The sequence below is a fragment of the Ursus americanus genome, chromosome 22, assembly GCF_024610735.1.
Source record: "Ursus americanus isolate L20-20 chromosome 22, mUrsAme1.1.p, whole genome shotgun sequence".
NCBI classification, from domain to species: Eukaryota; Metazoa; Chordata; class Mammalia; order Carnivora; family Ursidae; genus Ursus; species Ursus americanus.
Genome location: NC_142148.1, coordinates 35,040,395 through 35,056,813, shown reverse-complemented (window position 1 = coordinate 35,056,813; position 16,419 = coordinate 35,040,395). Strand labels below are relative to the sequence as shown.

General features: G+C 52.4%; 1 protein-coding gene, 1 long non-coding RNA gene and 1 pseudogene across 3 annotated transcripts in view; 2 read left to right on the top strand and 1 right to left on the bottom strand.

The window, feature by feature from the left end:
* Positions 1 to 606: 606 nt before the first annotated feature.
* Positions 607 to 6,075, bottom strand: LOC148108063 (uncharacterized). The gene is made up of 2 exons (XR_015720951.1): positions 5,791 to 6,075; positions 607 to 2,653 (listed from the first exon to the last, which is right to left on the bottom strand). It is a non-coding gene; the product is annotated as an uncharacterized LOC148108063 (long non-coding RNA).
* On the top strand, positions 3,896 to 5,166 carry LOC148108064 (uncharacterized; annotated as a pseudogene).
* The window catches only part of JAG1 (jagged canonical Notch ligand 1), a 35,705-nt gene continuing 24,376 nt past the window's right edge, over positions 5,091 to 16,419 (top strand). The window contains exons 1-3 of one of the 2 annotated variants that reach the window (XM_045809049.2): positions 5,091 to 5,643; positions 6,071 to 6,376; positions 15,013 to 15,064. In XM_045809049.2, the coding sequence (XP_045665005.2) occupies positions 5,563 to 5,643; positions 6,071 to 6,376; positions 15,013 to 15,064 (439 nt within the window). In that variant the 5' untranslated portion in view covers positions 5,091 to 5,562. Of the gene's footprint in view, positions 5,644 to 6,070; positions 6,377 to 7,603; positions 10,296 to 15,012; positions 15,065 to 16,419 lie in introns of those variants that run through there. The other variant, XM_045809057.2, reaches the window with a different exon arrangement.

The following is a 16,419-nucleotide window of genomic DNA, read 5'->3' as shown; positions in this document are numbered from 1 at the left end:
GGTAGTTTCCACGTGCTACCTGCTTCTGAGAGTGTAATTTCCAGAGCCTTTTAGGAGATGAAAAGGTTTGTAAGAGCTCAGTCACACTTTGCAATTACAGAAAATTGTTAGTTGCATTTAGATCAGTCAACTGTACAAATGGACCAATTTGGTGTTTTTTTTTTTTTTTAATCCTATCCCAGAATATCTATGGGTCATGTTGTTCAGGTGTCATTCACAGAACAGAAAACTCACTACGTCATCACCACAAAAAGGAGGGTGAATGAATCATTTATAATTGTTTTGAGAAGGCCAATTTAACAGCAATTTACACCCAAGATTTTTTTTATTTTCAAAAAGGCTCTCAGCTATAAGAAAAGGTACATTTTACAAGTAGAACTTTTCCCCCCAGTAAACTATGAAACTATAAAACTATATAAAACTATGAAAGGTCATACAGAATTTTTGGTTTTAATTCAAGGAGTAAAATGAGGAAATCAGTCCCACGGTTCCTGGATTTTGCATCTTGGGTTTTTTGTGACTTTCAATCACTGGCTTGTTAAAGGGGCCGTGGACACGGAACTCTGTCCTGATAGCTTTTCCACATAATGTCTGCGAGACGGCATCGGGGCAGGACAGGCAAAATTATAAATACCTGAGCTCAAAGCCAAACCAAAACAATGTTTTAAATGAAAGCTCATTCAAAATTACTGTTAATAATGCAAGAAATTCATAGTTCTGGTTTCCAAAGAAAATTAATTCAGCTCTCTTGTGGATGTAAAATGAACCTTTGAAAAAAGAGGGCTGGATCTACTCAGTGTCTGCTTAAATGGATAAACTTGTGGCCTGGTGATGGTTGCTGTGGGAGCTATAACTTTATCCTAAAATTTTTAATGTCTTATTTGCTGCCCATAGGTTTTTCTCGGAACTTCTTGTGATGCGGAGGAAGGAGACTCATCCATGAAGCTGGTTGTCTGTTCAGAGACCGTGCTTCCTCAGAGAGCCGGTTGGGCAGAGTTTACAGGGGCTTTGCATTTTCTGAAGAGATAGAAGGTGGTAGAAGGAAAGAAGAGGTTGTAGGACACATAAGCATCCTTTGGTTCTAGAAAGGAACAGGAAGATATCACCACCTGCCCTTCCATGGAAGAGGGCTCCTGAACTTGTCTGAACTTCTCTGCAAATGTGCAAATAAGAAAAACGAAGACATTAAAAGATTTTTTTTTTTACAGGTCCTTCATGTGTTTGGACCTTCCTCTCTTATTTATTGGAAAGAAGAAGGGTATTAGGGAGACGAGGAATGGGGGGAAATAAGGACCTTCCTTTTGTTCACTACCACAATCTACACGGCCATCATCCCTTGCAGGAATGCCCGCCACTCCGTAATCTTAAAGTCCACTGTTCTGGTGTCATCCTCTGTAGCCTTGGCACTCTACACAATAGCTGGCATATTCAGGTAACCGTTTTCCTCAACACTTTATAGGGGAAAATTTCAGGCAGAGACATTTGAAAGAATTTTATGTGAACACCATATGCCCCCATCTAGATCCTATCCTTAACCCTTCACTATTTTGTCCAGCATATCTCCAATCAGCCAGCCAGCCTCTCTCCATTCATAATCTCATTTTTAAATGCATTTCCAAGCTGCAAGTATCATTTCACTTCCCTCTATATGCTTCAGCACCCGTATCATTAACTCAAGTTGACTATTACGATTTTGCCTCTTTTGAACACACAAGATGCACCAATCTTAAGAGCACTTACGGATTTTGACAAATGCATACACCCGTGTAAACCAAACCCTTATCATGATACAGAACATTATCCCTCCCCTGGAAGAACCCTCAAGACCATCCCAGTTCATCTCCATCCTTCCATCAACATTTTCTTTTACTGCAAATCAGTTTTGCCTGCCCTAGAATTTCATGTAAACGGTTTCATACAGCATGTAGTCTTCTGTGTCGGGCTTCTTCCATTCAGTAGGATGTTTCTGAGATCATCCATGTTGCTAGGTGTAATGTAGTTCTCAATAAATATTGATTTGATTTTTATCACAATGCTGAGGGATTTAAGTTGACCAAATGTATTGATATACAGTTATTACAGCTTGAATGTCTCTTATTAAGCCTTTCGTGGTGTGGGGGGTATTCAGGACTGCTGTTTGGGGATGACTCAGTAAACCAGGGCAAGTTTTGTGGAAGAAGTAAAATAAGGCATCTTTTTAAAATTAAAGCAAGTGGGGCGCCTGGGTGGCTCAGTCAGTTGAGCCTCCGACTCTTGATTTTGGCTCAGGTCATGATCTCAGAGTCCTGAGATCGATCCCCATGTGAGGCTCTGTGCTCAGTGGGGAGTCTGCTTGAGATTCTCCCTCCTTCTGCGCCCCCCCCCCACTCTCTCTAAAATAATTACATCTTTAAAATTAAAGAAAGATACTGAAGGATGCTTATGATTGGAGCACATGAGATGGGCCAGACAGGAAGGGACCACAAACCTCTCTCCTTCTCACAGGTGTAGGTGTGATGGCTAAACATGGCACTTTCCACAGGAACTTTTTTTTTCTGGCATGTTCACTTGCCGTACCCGAAGGCAGGATGTGACTTGGCCAAGGGGGAATCTGTGTGCTTGAGTTCTTTCCGCAGTAGTTCCCCCTTCTCCAGAGATTGAGGCTGAGAGCCGGCTGCAAGGAAGTAGAGGGCAGAGTTTCCACTTGGTGTCTGTTGCGGTAAACGTGACTGGCTTTTTGGGGGAGTACCAGTTAGCTGGAAGAGTCCCAACTGAAAATTTTCAAAAGAATCCCCTCTAGCCCACAACTGCCTTCTCTAAAAGTGGGTTCCCAAGCTCAGGAAGGGTGAGGGACATGGTGCTCTTCGGCATGTGAATTTTGTGTTTATTAGTGATTTCACATACCTGTCAGGGTTCATCAGAGAGTTTCAACCCCCAGGAATCTACATTTTCTTTCTTACTAAGAAAAAAAAAAAAGTCAAGGGGGCTAAACTCAACTGTGGCCTGAAGCTGACCCCAGTTGACCTGCAATCCAGATTACTACCTGGAGGCACCTGAAATCTCAGGTGGCCCTTCCAGGTTAACCCAGGTGGCGGGATCTAAACTCTTCAACTGAAGGCCTCAGCCTCCTCCCTGAGAAGTGTGTGCGGGACCAGCCACCATGCACAGAATTAAAACCGTTCAGACATGGGGAACTCCAAGGAGTGTGCAATTTAAGACCTCATCAGCCTTCACGAATTGTGTTTTTCCCCCCAGCACAAGCATTTTGCTTTTAAACCATTACTTAGCACCCAATGGACATTCAGAGGACAAGGGAGAAGGAGGCAGATAGGAGGTAGATAGAGGAGACTGGTTTGGAAACTTTGGTGAGAAAAGCCTAGATGCAATTACAGTTGACAACTGGATGCCTTGCATTTAGGATAACTGCAGGGACTGGGGCACATTAAGACAAAATGCTCAGGTTGTGGCCTATGCCAGCTGCAAACTTGTTCCACTCTTGGATTATGTCCTTTCCAAAATACGGATTATCTCACCAATAATCATCAAGATGGGACACATTACTCCTAATAAGGTACCTTTCTTAGGAGTATTTTCTGGGCTGTTAAAATGCCAAGATTGCTAAACCACCCTTGGTGGCTTTGAAGGAACATAAAGAGGTCAGCTGGCTGCCTTATTCCCCAGCGTGATGAGATCTGGCACCGAAAATATTGTCCATTAACTGCAGTAAATAACCACAATTTACCCAACCTTTTATGCACTCGTAACTCAGTATATTGGAAACTATTTTCCCTTGACCCATTGCAGCCCATCATGCCCCACAGTCCCAGAGGGCTCAAGCCACGATCCTGCCCCTGAATAGTCACGCTTTTCCAAAGAACATACCCAATATAACGGCCAAAACTGTGTCTACCCTTCAATGGAAATCAAGAGGTTCCCCTCAAACGCAGCAGCAGGTCTGCTGTGAGAGGGGTTGGCAGAAGCTTTGGCCAGCCCGCAGGTTTCCTTTGACCTTGGTTACGACCAGGAGTGTCGCTATTAACTGCAAGGCTCGCCTCAAGGTGGAAAATAGCATCGGTTTCCACTGCCACCCCAGAAAGCCAAGTTCTGCGGCAGGGCGATGGCGATGAGACGGTCCCTTCCAGGCTCCTCTCTTGCCACCCAGAAAGCTGCTCGGAGGCCGCCTACAGGTGCAATCCCCGCACTGCGGCCCGGGCAGCGGGACCAGGATGGTGGGAGCCCAAGCCCATCAGCATCTCGCTCAGGCCCTCCCCAAACTTGAGCAGACCCCAGTGTGTCCGCCTCCCTCCCCCACCCGGTTTCCCCTAGCCTCTGCCCTGGCACTGTTTGGAAAAGAAGCTGGGAGCCCTCCGAGATTAAGCAAGCTCGGATAGGGGAGGGGGTGGGGCGCGGCCGAGGCTTCCCCTCGAATCTGCGGCAAGCCTGGCTCCGGGAAAGTTTTTCAAAGTTCCCAGCAGCGCCTGCCCAGGTCGCCTCCGCCGGGCGAGCAGACGGCGGCAAGCACGCCAGCCTCGCCGCCGCCGCCGCCTCTGCCGCTACTGCTGCCAGCAGCGCGCTCTGGGCGGCTCGCACGCTCGCGGGAAGCGGGCCGGGCTCCCGGCGGGCAGGCCCTCCTCCCGGGGCGAAAGCCGCAGCTGACGCAGGCGGCTCGGAAGGCGGAAGCTGCCCGGCTCCGACCGCTCCGGCAGCGCCGCGGCGCCTACACCTGGGGCCCCGACGGGCGGGCACAGGCGCCCGGCCCGAGGCTTCCGAGGGGGCTCCCGGGCAGCGACGCGGCGCCGCGCGTCCCTGAGCAACGGACCCTAGCAAGTTCCTCGCCGCACCCTGCCCCCTTCCCGCCTGGCCCAAAGCTCCCGAGGGCGGGGGTCCGCGCTGGGCCCTGGGATGTCTACGCAGTCCCGCGCGTCCCTGAGCCCCCAGCCCCTTCCAAGTTCCTCCCAGTACTCCCCCTCCCCATCAACCAGAGGGAGGGGCGTGTCTTCGCCTGACACGCCCCCTCATGAATATTAATAAGCGCGCATGCGCCGATCCGGCGCGCTGGGTAGAGGTGGCCAGCCCGGGCCGCTGCTCCCAGACGGGCTCTCAGAGTCCCTCTCCGAGAGCCGGGCGGGCACGCGTCATTGTGTTACCTGCGGCCGGCCCGCGAGCTGGGCTCGGGTTTTTTTTTTTCTCCCCTCCCTCTCTTCTTTCTAAGCAGCTGATCTGAAAGGGAATAAAAGGCTGCGCATAATCATAATAATAAAAGAAGGGGAGCGCGAGAGAAGGAAAGAAAGCCGGGAGGTGGAAGAGGAGGGGGAGCGCCTCAAAGAAGCGATCAGAATAATAAAAGGAGGCCGGGCCCTTTGCCTTCTGGAACGCGCCGCTCTTGAAAGGGCTTTTGAAAAGTGGTGTTGTTTTCCAGTTGTGCATGCTCCAATCGGCGGAGTATATTAGAGCCGGGACGCGGCGGCCGCAGGGGCAGCGGCGACGGCAGCACCGGCGACAGCACCGGCCGGAGCACCAGCGCGAGCAGCAGCAGCAGCGGCGGCGGCGGCGTCCCGAGTGCCCGCGGCGCGCGGCGCAGCGATGCGGTCCCCACGGACGCGCGGCCGGCCCGGGCGCCCCCTGAGCCTCCTGCTCGCCCTGCTCTGCGCCCTGCGAGCCAAGGTAGGAACCCGCCGGGCCTCCCTCCCGGCCCGCCCTCTCCTTTCCCTCGCAGCTCCCTGGACGCCTGCGGTTGAGCGCCTGGAGCGAGCTTGGGAGCCCTCGGGCGCCCGGCTCCCCGGCTGGGTCCCTGCTCTTGAGAGGCTGCACCTGGGCTGGGGAAGTTCCGGACCTCCTAAATGTACCCTCCAGGCGGGGCAGGAGGCTGCGTTCTCTCCGCTCTTCTCCCCGGGGACAGTCCTCGGATTTCGCCTGCGCTCGTGCATTTTATGCTCGGGAATCACGTTGAGTCTTTGCGCTCAGTTTTGCAAAATTATTTTCACTTGGCGCTGAGGGCTCGTCGGGGCGGGCGGGGAGGGAGTCGCTACTTCCACCCTCGAAGAAAAACCACTTTCCCCTGCGCTCACCTCCCTCCCTCCCTCGCCGGCAGGTGTGCGGGGCCTCCGGCCAGTTCGAGTTGGAGATCCTGTCTATGCAGAACGTGAACGGGGAGCTGCAGAACGGGAACTGCTGCGGCGGCGTCCGGAACCCGGGGGACCGCAAGTGCTCCCACGACGAGTGTGACACGTACTTCAAAGTGTGCCTCAAGGAGTACCAGTCCCGCGTCACGGCCGGGGGGCCCTGCAGCTTCGGCTCGGGCTCCACTCCTGTCATCGGGGGCAACACCTTCAATCTCAAGGCCAGTCGTGGCAACGAACGCAACCGCATCGTGCTGCCTTTCAGTTTCGCCTGGCCGGTGAGTGAGCGACGCGGTGAGCGAGGCCCGCCGAGGTCCGCACACGCGCTGCCGAGTCCCGCTCTCTCTTGCGAGAGGGATTTAAAGGGCCTTGGCTTGAAACTCCGCGCTAACTGGAGAAGTCTTGCGGGGTGGGGTGTTAAGCAGCCGAGACTGCATAGTTAGATCTCAGCAGGCCCCGTCTTCGAGGCTCTCTGCTAAGCGCACAAAAGTGGGGAGCCCACAGGGGTTTGCGGGGCAAAGCTCCCAGGAAGGCCGGTTTAAACTTGCAACTTGAAGGCCCTAGAGTGACCAGCCCGCCACCCGAGCTGGGAGTCATTACAGACGATCTTTGCTTAACCAATTAAACCTGATGCGCCGTGGAAAACGACGCCGCGCAGTTTTGGCTTTCGAACGCCGTCCAAATCGGCACCCTCCCCTTTCTCGTGAGAGGCCTGGAGGGCGGGTGTGTCCTTCCTGGAGGGTGGGGGGAGCCTGTTTCCCGCTGCTCCCCGGGAGACTTTGGGGCGTGCGGGGACGCGCTCCAGGCTGGATATAAGGGCGCGGGGGCGTCCACCGCTTGGGGCGTGGGGGGGGGGTTGTCTCTGGGCCTTGGCTGGAGCTGGGAGCCCGAGAACCTCCGCCCCCTGCCGGCCCCTTCCTGCCCTCGCCCCCGCGCGGTGTAGCCCTTGTGGCCTCACTTCCAGCGGTTCCCGGGCTCTGGAACCAGCTGTGTTTGCAAACTTCCCCGGGAAGGGCGGGGGTGCGCCCTCGTCCGGCGGGCGCCCGGCCCCCGCTAGCCTCCGGGGGCGTGTCAAGGCCTGGAAGGGGCGGCCCGCCCGAGGCGGCTGCTGAGAGTGCAAGTGCGTGGACCCCGGCCCCGGGTGCCACTTGAGGCCCCGGGCCGGCCGACCGACCCTGCAACGAGGCCCTTGCAACATCCCAAACTGGGTAGAAGGAAGATGACTGATTGCAGAAGAGGAAAGGGGAGGAAAGGGGAAAACGCTGGTGCCCTCTGCTCCGCTCCTGCTGTCCAGGAGGCGTGGCTCGTCGCCAGGACTCGGGCTTGGCCCAGCCGGAGCTGCGAGGGTGGGCGGTGAGGGGGGGGAGGGGGAAGCTCGGTGCCCGGGGGACTATTCTCCGCCACGTGCTCTGATGGGGTGCACTCTGCTGCCTCCTATCCGCGGGCTGGGGTGTGATTCGCTTCGCTGGGAGGGGAGGGAGTGGGAGAATGCTTTGGAGGGGGGGTGTGTATCTTGGGATGGCTCTCAAGGCCCGCATTTACTGGAGCTAGCGTTTATAAAATGCCCTCTGCCATGGGTGAGATAAGACAGTTATCGGAAACATGCCATTAAAAGGGACTTATAAAAACCCGTGGTATGTAGAGTTCTCTGAGAATGGAGGGCTGCCTCTGTTGTGGGATTTCAATTTTACAAAGAGTGTTTATCTCGTTTGTTAATCCCCTACTAGGGAGAACTTTAAAGAGGCTGGCCACTTTTTAATCTGTGCCCAAGTTAACTGTGAATACTGACCGCCCTTGAACTTGTATTTGGAGTTTGGGGGGGAAGGGGCCTGCAGGTGGTTCCACCCTCCTGAGGAGCAGTCCCGAGCCCCTTGCTTTTCACAAGACCATAAAAGGAATCTTATTAGTGATGTGGAAAAGCTGCAGGCCTGGCTGAGGCTCACTTTGGAGAGTAGGGTCAGAGGACGGCTTGGATGAGAACAGGGAGACTTGCTCCCCAGACTAGCTCTGGAAAAGTGACCTGGAAGGTGTGTCTGTCCCCATTTGACACTTGGCAGAGTCCTAGATGGGGAATGAGCAGAAGCAGTGTGTGGGGCAGGGAGACGATTGATTTGCTGGGGCTCTTCTGTGGTTTCAGGGCCCACGGGTCACCAACCATGAAATAGACTCTCGGCTTTTCTAGAATAGGGAGACCGCTGGGGCTACACTGAGTGTGGTTCTTTTGAAGTTGGGCCAAATGCATGTATCACTCATAAATGAGTCTCCACCCTGCCCCCCTAAAAGGCCTGCTGTGAAACATAAGCTTTACTTCCCAAGAGAAAGTGGCGTCTAGGTGTATTATTTTAGTTTATTTTCCCGAGTGTGGTTAGAGAAACACCACAGTCTGTAACTTTCAAGAATGATTTCAGGGTGAGTGTTAACCGAAGGGAAAGCCCTTAGGTATTGAAGTACATAGAGCAGTTTCATTCAGTTTGGCGATTAAATATTAGTAAGCATGTCTATTTAAAACTGACTTTCTTGAATAAGTAATAACTGAGCTTGGTACAGAATTCAAGATGGAAAGGCGATAGGGTTTTTTCGTTCGTTCTTTTTTGTTTGTTTGTTTTAATCAAACCACCTTGGACTTGCAGCCACTTGTGCCCCTGACCCTTAGGCAGTCACAATTACCAATTACCGTTCTAATGGGTCCTCCCAAATGTGCTGACTGTGGAAGAGCTGTAGTCCAGGGTGAACGGTAGAAGGTCAGTTTAGAAGGTGGTATAATTCATGTTTTTTTGGGGAATTACAACCGCAAACAACTGTGAGGAAGAAGAGGACATGAGCAGTCACATTTGAAATCTAGTTCACATTCCAGTGCCCACGTGGGGAGCTCTGTAGAGGTGGGTCTGCCCGTGGGATAGTATCTGATTATGTTCCGCTGGATGTCTGCTGCCCCAGCTCCAGGCTCGTGGTTCTCATTGGGAGCTTCTAGTCCCCATACCAGTGCTGTGCTCACAAGGTCTTGACTTGAAGCAACTGGCCTGATTTATGACCCTCCAATCAGGGGGACTCAGTGATAAGAACACACATTATGGAAGGTGATTGGGCTCAAAGGGAAGTGATTTGTGCATAAGCATTTATAAGTCCCTGAAATGGTTAAGTTGCACCTCCCCAATCAGTGCTAAATCCTGGTAGTACCTGCTTATTAAAAATCCATTAGTGCGCTTACTACCCAGCCCCCAAAGCTTTTTAGGAACTCCAGAACCCCGGTTCACTGAATTGATGCATTGCAGGCCCTGCAGTGAAATGAATCTAGAGAAACTTGGGGGGAAGCCATTAATATATCCGGTCTCCTTGGCCCCCTATTTAAATGCCATTGACAGTGATAAAAGGCTGCTGAGAACAACTGAATTTTTCAGGGAAATCCAGTGAAGTGTGTTTCTTGCATATCAGAGGGATGCCAACTATGGCCTCCGGTCACACTTAAGGCCTGATTGAACAGCTGCCAGGGGTTTGGGTAAATCAGATGCTCCCACCAGGTTCATCACAGAATGTAATTGACATGTCCTTGTCTTCATGCCCTCTGCTATGTTTCTGGGTCCCTGTGCCTCTGTAGGTGTGGTGTGGACATGTGGAGGGTGGAGGGATGGGGATCTCCTTTGGCTCCTTTCTGCAGATGGTATGTACAACCCACGTGGCCATGATGCACGCAAACAGTACCCGTGAGTGTAAGTGCTCAGAGCAAGGGATTTTTCTCACGTGGAGAAAAACTCGTTTGCTCTCAGACACCTGTGTCAAATTAAAGTGATGAAATGACATGTCTGCATTGCAAAACCAGGCTGGGGGGGGGGGGAAGTGGACCTGTGCTCACTTTGTGCTAAGTGTCTGCAGAATGGCCGTTCCCCAAATGAAATCCCCTCTCAAGGTATTTGGTTTCTAATTTTTTTTTTCTTTTCCAGGTGTAAACTGCTCTGTTTTCTTCCTCCTTATTGTCTTGTTTCTTAGCAACTTATTCAAATGTCCAGTACTTCTTTGAGTTTGCAACCCACCAACTCCACACCCATAATTCTACAGGGACTTCAGACATGGGTAGAGAGCAGTGAAGCTTTTGGCATCAAGGCAGTGGGGGCGAGGAGTGACAGCGGCCTCTTACAGGCACGCCACTCCCCTGAAAACCAGTGATCTGAATACTGCCGAAAATCTCTATAGCGAAGAGCGGTAAGGGACCCTTCGGGTAGAAGGCGTGTGGGAAGCTTAGCATGGAGGAAAAAACGTTACTCATGAAGAAAGGTAGCCAAGGCAACAAGGAGTCTTCCTCTTCCTGATCTGAAAACACGAATGCACACAGAGGCCGTGGCTGGATTCACAGCAGCCACCAGCCCCTTGTAAAGGGCCAGCACTTGGTTCCAATGTCAGGCTTTCCAGATTATGCATCCTTGCATTGTAACGAATCTCCAGACGGGCATACAGTTAGCATGGTCATCCATAAAGGCAAATATTCCAGAGCATTCCCCCTTGGTAAACTGCTCTAAGTGTGTTCCTTCTGAGAGAAGGGACACTTGGCTCCAGCTTTTAAATGCACTTAAAAAATTAGAACAAAATACACTTAACACACCTTCCTAAAGTTGAGAAGTAGGTTAGGATGCGTGGGAAGTGATGATTCTTGCGTTTCCTAGAACGGTGGCAGAGGTGGGACAGGGTTCCGTGTTCAGAGATACTCCACCTTTATCTTGGCTCGTGGTGCCGAGGGGCCGTGTGGTGATCTCCTTGCTGGTTTCTGACCACAGTGGGGACTGCCCTGCCCTGCGGCCCTTGTTTTCACCGTGCCCGAGACATTTGTCACTGGTGCAGTGCATGTGCAGGGAAGTTCTGCAACGTGGCTCCCCGTGGTTAAAAGTGGGACATAAATAGTCAAACATTCAGAGTCCTCTACCAGCTCGGCCCAGTTTTTATGCACTTTTGGTAAATAAGTAGAAAGGCTTCTTGTTCAGGCTTGCTCTGTGTGAACCGGACGGTTGTGCTTGGCTGGCTTCTCGGTATTCTATCTATTAACCTCGCCACCCTTTTGTAACTGGTGCATTTAATTATCAGTGGGATGCTTTTCAAACAGGTAAGGGTAATGATGGGAAAGGGGGTGGGGGCATCTCATGGAGAGTCTCCAATCTGGCTATGAGCGGTGGGGCCCACTTGGTGAGTCTTTGAGGTGGGCTTTCATGAGAAAATCACCCTTTGTAACCAGATCGGACTCTATTGAAATGTCAAGCCCCGCAGACTAAATTGCTGTCTCCGGCTGAAGTCGTCTTAGCCTGGACGCTGTGGGGCAGTTGTCCTTTCTTCAAGCCTCCCCTTGCCGCAGCCGTGGGACACGTGAATCGTTCGTGCGAGCGTGCGTGCGCCCACACATGCGATCTCCGGAGCCTTTATTTAATGTGTCTGTGACCGGAATATTTTATACCGTGGCCACCCAGACGCAGGCAGGACAATAGTGTGGCCGAATTGACTGAAATGAGGATTACCGAGAATAATGCCCCCTCTCCAGAAATACTGCTAATACAGGGCCCGCGACAGGAAGCGACAGTTGAGTCAGCAGAGCGCAGGGCCCCAGACCAACCCCGCGCCGGCCGCCTCGCACAATGGCCCCCCGGGCACGTCGGGCCTTCCCAAAGTGTGGGCTCCTCGGCCGCCCGGCGCAGCGGCCTGGGGTTTTGGACTCCGCACGCGTGCCGTTTGGATGGCGGTTTGTTTGTGTCCGTCCGCTTGGCAGGAGTGGAAGCAGCCTCTTCTCAGGGCTCGGTTTGGCTGCCACCGTTGCCAGGAAAAGGAAGCTCCCAGCTGCCAACACAATTACCTTTGTTTCTTACATCCCCCTTCTTAATGTGGCAATTAAGTGCTTACCACTCTGCCCGGTGCCAAGGTAACCACCGCGCAGTCGGATGGGCGCAGAACAAGGCCTGTGCGCAGCCCCAGGCCCGGGGCAGCGGGAGGCTGGGGGGGGGGGGCGGCGGGGGGAGGACCCGGGAGGCCTGGGGAGTTGGGGGCCAGGTCCCTCCTCTAGGTGAAAGGCCTCGGCCGTCCTCCCCAAAGGTCGTCCTGAGAGCTGGCCATTCCTCTTTCCTGCTGCACTAGAACGAGAACCAGGGGCTGTGGCCACATTGCCCTGGGCCTGGAGGTGAGGGGAGGGAGGCGCAAACCCACACCGAAGTTCTGTTAGCTACCCCCTCCCTCCTGCTTTGCCCCCCCCCCGCCCCCCCGCAGCCCTATCGCTCTGGGGAGATTTCCGAAAAAAGTAAAGCAAGAGAACTCTCCTAGTCTTACTTTTGTAGTGTGAAACCAAGAAAAAGCCAGGTATGCGCTCTGTTTCTCGTGAATGGTATTTTTGTGTGAACTTGTTAAGTTGGACACTTGCCCTTCATCTGGCCTGGCACCCACTCTCCAAGCCCTTAGAGGGGGTGCCCAGGGGCTTGGCCTTGGCTGGGGGTCAGATTTGAGGTGATGAATTGGGAGTGACATGATCCTAGCAGATTGCATCCGATTTTTGGCCTGGTACCGGCCTAATATGATGACATCAAGTGCGTGGTCTGGATCTCCCGAGTCTGGATGTATATTCTGGGATGTACAGAGGTCAAGCGTGGGCCTGGGAAAAATTAAAGTTCCTAGCAGCTACTAATCATTACCAACTTATCTTGTTGATCTGTAGTGTGGGGATGGAGTGGGAGGTAAGAGGGCCTCCTAATAGGGGCCTCGGAGGGCATCCTTTCTTCTGAAGGCTGGGTGGAAGGAATCCTCCTGCCCTGGGAGGTGAGGCCCAGAACCATAAGCCCTTCTCAGAAACTGGGGAGAGAGAGGGTCCAGAGTTTCTTATTTATTTTTGTTGGCAAGGCTTTGTTGCCAATGCTGGAGCCTCCGGCCCTCACCCCATGCCCACCTCTGAAAAGGCAGTTCATGGAAGATCATGACACGTGGCGTCCCGAGCTCGGTGCTTCTCTGTGTCACTCTTTTCCCTCAAGGTTAGGCAGTGTTGGTCAGCACCTCCTGAGGCCTTCCCAGCTCCGGTGAGGAGGGGCCTGGTCCACAGCTTGGTCTTCCAGGCTCTTGTGCAAGGACGGAGGCTGCCTCCTCCTTTCTGCATGAAGCAGAGTTAATACCGTCATGCCAGCTCTGTCCCGGCACGCCTTCCCCTTCTGTGGGGTTTGTGGCGATGACATGTTGAGCGCTTGTGCAAGTCTGTCAGAACTACGGGTATCAATGCATTTAATCAGAGGATTAATTACAACAATATGTGGAAGTAGAGAACGTGGGTCTCAACGTGGCCAGCAAACGAAGGGCTTAATTATACAGAATCAGCCCCACATCTGGCCTCATTTGGACTTGGCTCTCCCCTCCAATCAGTAGAGAAATGTAATTTCTTGCTGCTCTCAGGGAAGAGTCCTGTAATTTGTAGTAAGTCCCAGGAAACTTACAGGCTGTAAATAAGGTGTAACTTTTACTAATAAAATATTAACGACGACAACAATGAACTTGGACCCGGGGCCACCAAGCAGGAGAGGGCTGGGTATGTGCCCCGGCTTGCCTGGTTTTGCTTGCTTTTCTGAGCATTTTCCCACAGTTATCAGTGAACGAAATGGAATCCTACTCTGCTTTGAGTATGAAACATATTTCGGCTGAATTCCAAGGCAGGGTCTATCACAAGATATTTTTATATTCGGAGACAACATGCTGTGTCTGCGTGAGCAGTAAGCTTGCCTAGAGTTATGAATGAAGCTCCTTTTTTTTTTTTTTTTTTGCCCTTTCGCTCCATTTTTGCCTCCCCTTGTAGGTGCCTTCTCTTGCTGACGGTGTTTCTGGTGGCAAGGTATTATTTGAGCAAGGTGCTCAAGGTGCTATTTCCGACGCATTGGTACATGTCGGTGACAAGAGGGATACAGAGGAGGAAGGGCTCCTGTGCCTTTTCGCCCCACCCCCCTCCAATCTAGTTCTCCAGCGCCACGATAGCTGGTTTATTTAAACCCTGGTGTTTTGTGAGACTGACCTCATTCTAAATTACAAATGAAGATTTGAGTAAAAGCGGGAATTTGCTAATGGCTTGGATTTGGGGGGGGGGGTGGAATTCTGAGATAAGCCTGGAAGATAAAAGGTGCCTTCAGTATAATAGCTGGCATCCTGCCAGTGTCCAGGGAATTTGTTTAGTTAGTGGACTCTGATTATTCCTGGAATGTTAGATCTTATTGACAGATAAGTCCATCAATAGCTATAACCCATGGGTGTGCGGCTATTTCTCCCTTTTGTACTTTCGTCCCCAGAGTCTGCCCCCAAGCACCCCAAGTTAGGTTGCCGCCTTTGTGTTAGTCTCTTTGCACCTACCCCCCTTCTTCCTAGAGTCACCTGATACTTGTGGGAGCTGAGATGGTCTCGCACAGACAGGGCTTTCAAAGGGGTTCTGAAAAGGAAAAGGGGGCCTCCCTAGGGACTGCCCCACCAGGGCCCAGAGTGTAACCTTAGCAATACCCAGCCCTCCTCACTGGATGCACACACCCCCCCCCCCCCGCTCCGGTGCAAATACCTGGTTAGGTTAAGTTAGGTTAGCTTAGAAGAAATTCTTTGTGTGTTTTTTCTCATGCGCTAGACTTAGGGGTCTGGAAAGTTTTGGAAAACTGTGGAGTGTTCACGTATAGGGAGGTGGTATTTCCTGATCACGACTTGGGGCTGCTTGTGTAAGATGATGGTCACTGACCGCAGTGGGCCCCCACCAGATGGAAGGAGTCAGCCTGGGGGTGGGTGCTGGGGAGGGGAGTGACCTCAGTTCCACGGCAAACAGAGTTTTCATTTTGGCTTTACGGTTCTGTTTGGCAGGGTATGCGGGGAGGCCGAGCAGGTACGACATTTGGGAAATGACCCCTGTTTCTGAATACTAAGCTGCCGCTGTTCTGTGTTGCAGAGGTCCTACACTTTGCTTGTGGAGGCGTGGGATTCCAGTAACGACACTCTCCGTAAGTATCACAGCAATGCGCTTTGCTCCAGGTGTGTCTTTCTGGAAGAGCAGTGCTTGGAGCGTGGTAGTGTCAGAGCTGGATCTGTCTCCTGAGGGCTTCCGAGGACTTGGACCACTCCCTGTGTCTGTGCCCACCCCGTCCCCACCCCCACCCCCAGGGCGGACTGCTCCACGGAGTCCTTTCCACAACCTCCCCTAGAATGTCCACTTGGAATATTAAGTGGCCGGGACGGAGTCCCAGTTAACTGAGTCCCTGAGTATGGGACCTAGATTATCTTTGGGATAGAGATCTTCATGGTTTTACAACTTTAAAACCTTGTAGACTGCTAAAGGATCGAAGTGGTGACTTTTTAAAAGTCCATTTAAACTTTGAGTGTTTAATCTCTCATCGGAAAGATAAAGGCCAAAAAGGTGGCACTGGGCTCTACATCTAAAGACCGACCTTGAATTTCACTTGGTGGACAGGTGAGCTTCTAGCCCTTCGGTCGGGCTTTCTTTCCCACACCGTGCGTGACCGGCCTTTCATTGACGTGGAATCCCAGAGCCTTCCCGGCACCGCGGCCACCTGGGCCCCTTCGGAAAGAGGACTGTTTGAGGACAGGTTGCTTTTCAGAGCTGCGGGGGGTGGCTTTTGGTGGGGAAGTCACAGAGGGTGTGTCTGGACATGGCAGCAGCCTGGCTTACACGGGGGAGTCTTTGCTCTTTAAATGTGACTTGACGACAGTTTCCCTCGCGCTTCCTTTTTGCTAGCGGGATCTGGAAGGTTGTCCTGGGAAAACTTGATTCATGCTGAAATCCTTTAGTCTGCGTCGGAGGAAGGGTTGATCCAACTCTTTGTCTTTGCCCTCCCTTCCCTGAATGTCTCCTCCCTTTGGTTTCTCTACCTCACTGACCCTTTCTTTGTGTTTGCTGCTGATAACATTTCCCCTCATTTTCTCACCATGCCTTTTTTTTTTTTTTTTTAAAGCGGATCTGAGAATGGTGAGTGCCTGGAGTGGGCCCACTGAGGGCTTGGTACTTGTGAGGTGGGCTGCTTTGGGCTGTGTCTGGCTTATTGGGTGCCCCCTGCCCCGCCCTGGGGCCACGTAATTATTGCTGAGCCCTGGTGTGCCTGAGGCTCCAGGCCATTTGGGTCACTCCTCTTGTTTTGACATCAGAAGCCCAGATCTGTGGACTTCCTCTCTGAGCAGCATCCCTGTCCTGCTGTGGTGTGGGAGGGGAGGGGGGTAACCAGCCGTGGTCGTGGCCGATGCCAGTCAGGGTCACAGACACCTGTTTGTTCTCTCTTCCCTCCCTGCCACAAACATTGGAGATTGTGTGAGCCTTGTGTCACTGTGACCTGGTTACAGTGGT